Source organism: Octodon degus, unplaced genomic scaffold (genome assembly GCF_000260255.1).
Source record: "Octodon degus isolate 3935 unplaced genomic scaffold, OctDeg1.0 scaffold00302, whole genome shotgun sequence".
In the NCBI taxonomy this organism is placed as follows: Eukaryota; Metazoa; Chordata; class Mammalia; order Rodentia; family Octodontidae; genus Octodon; species Octodon degus.
In genome coordinates this window covers 454,772-456,771 of record NW_004524878.1, presented here as the reverse complement: position 1 = coordinate 456,771, position 2,000 = coordinate 454,772, and the positions used below count along the sequence as shown (strand labels likewise).

Below are 2,000 nucleotides of genomic sequence, written 5' to 3'. Positions count from 1 at the left end.
ATCTTTCTGGACCAGAGCCTCCACATCCCCATGTACCTCTTCCTGCAGAACTTAGCTGTGGTGGAGATGAGTTTCACAGCAGTCATCATGCCTGAAATGCTGGTGGTCCTGTCCACTAAGAAAACCACAATTTCTTTTGTTGGCTGTTTTGCACAGATGTATTTCATTGTTACTTTTGGTGTAATTGAATGCTTTCTCCTGGGGGCCATGGCCTATGACCGATTTGTTGCAATATGTCATCCTCTGACCTACCCAGCTGTTATGAACAAAAGTCTCCTTGTGAAGTTACTAACATTCTCCTGGGTGTCAGGGATTGTGGTGGCTACTGTGCAGACAACATGGGTGTTCAGTTTTCCTTTTTGTGGCCACAGTGAAATCAATCATCTGTTTTGTGAGACTCCTCCAGTGCTGGAGCTTGCATGTGCGGACACTTTTTTGTTTGAAATGTATATTTTCACAGCCACCATTTTGGCTATTATGATTCCTTTCTTGTTGATCCTCTTGTCTTACATTCGAATTCTCTTTGCCATCCTGAAGATGTCATCAACTACCGGGAGGCAGAAGGCCTTTTCCACCTGTGTCTCTCACCTCACATCAGTCACCCTGTTCTATGGCACGGCCAGTATGACTTATTTACAACCCAAAGCCAGCTACTCCCCAGAGACCAAGAAACTCATGTCGCTGGCTTACTCTCTGCTCACACCTCTGCTGAATCCACTTATCTACAGCTTGCGAAACAACGAGATGAAAAGGGCTTTAATTAAACTGTGGCAAAGAAAAGTGGTTTTACACACAGACTGACTTGGTGAAAGGCCTGTGATAATGGTTGTCCTCCAACTCAACTTCATTTAAATTGAATAAACAGATTCCAGTTTTTGGCAAGAAAGTTTTCTGTTGAGTTTTGGAAGTTTGAAAATTTGTCAGAGGGTGCCTTTCCTGTAATATTATACAGATCTCATTATCTTCAAGAGATCTGAAGCTCCAATAATATTTGATACAGCAGAGATGTACACATGTCTCTAATACGGATGTCCATGTCATTACTATAGTATTGTCTTTAATATGTGCTTCCTTATATACACCTTAATAGATTCATTTACACAGAGAATTTTATTTCTTTGTGATAGATTATTGAAGAGGGATAGATGGCATGAATAGTTTGTGCTTATCGATTTGAAGAGGTACCGGAACATGACTTTCCCATGTGTCTGTAAGTACTTCAGACCCATGTGTATGTCACTGAGTCTTACTAGCATCTAGAACTTGAAGAGCTCATTAAAGTGATGAGATTTTTTATTTCTGGATGACAAATACTTTCCACAAAGCTAGCTCTACTTCATAGATGTGCACATATTATAATCCCAAACTTATATATTCTTAATATTTAAATAATATTTGTACAGTGTTATTGATTAAAGACTTATAGTACATTGGATACTTTCATGATTCTCAGTGGTACTATTAGTATAATGTTGGTCTATAGATTGCTGCTTGAGATACTTTTGCTAAAGTTTCATTTGTAGGCCAGAATGCTTCCAGATATTTCATTCCTAAATAACAAATTTTTCATATTTTCATTGCTTGTTGTGACAAACAAATGTAGTTAACGGTACCTGTTTTCTATGGCTCTTGAGTTACATTACTAACTGTGTGACCTTTTTTTAGAATGAGTAATTTTACAGGCTTGAAAGTTAGGAATATGTTGGCATCCCCTTGTAACACAGTTGTTTGAGAATGATATGGAAATTGTTCAAACCATCTGCAGTGTATGACTTCTATTGCTCATAAATTCTGCTCCTTGGATGGTGATAATGAAGCAAAACATTTCATTTGAGGCTGTGATTCAGTTCCAAGAGAAGCCACTTTTTACTTACAGCTACTTCTGCAGAGATGAAAAGGAGAAGTATAAAGCTAATTGTATTTTCATTAATTGTAGCATAGTTTCACTTAAAGAAACTGAAATATAGGAAATAAAGCCATGCTGTTATGTTGAGCTGTGG

At 37.9% G+C, this 2,000-nt stretch overlaps 1 protein-coding gene across 1 annotated transcript; it reads left to right on the top strand.

Moving 5' to 3' along the window:
* The first annotated feature begins 6 nt into the window (after positions 1 to 6).
* LOC101588873 (olfactory receptor 10A3-like) lies at positions 7 to 801 on the top strand. Its single transcript, XM_012512997.1, has one exon. The coding sequence runs from the start codon at positions 31 to 33 to the stop codon at positions 799 to 801; it is 771 nt and encodes a 256-aa protein (XP_012368451.2). The 5' UTR covers positions 7 to 30.
* The last annotated feature ends 1,199 nt before the right edge of the window (positions 802 to 2,000 follow it).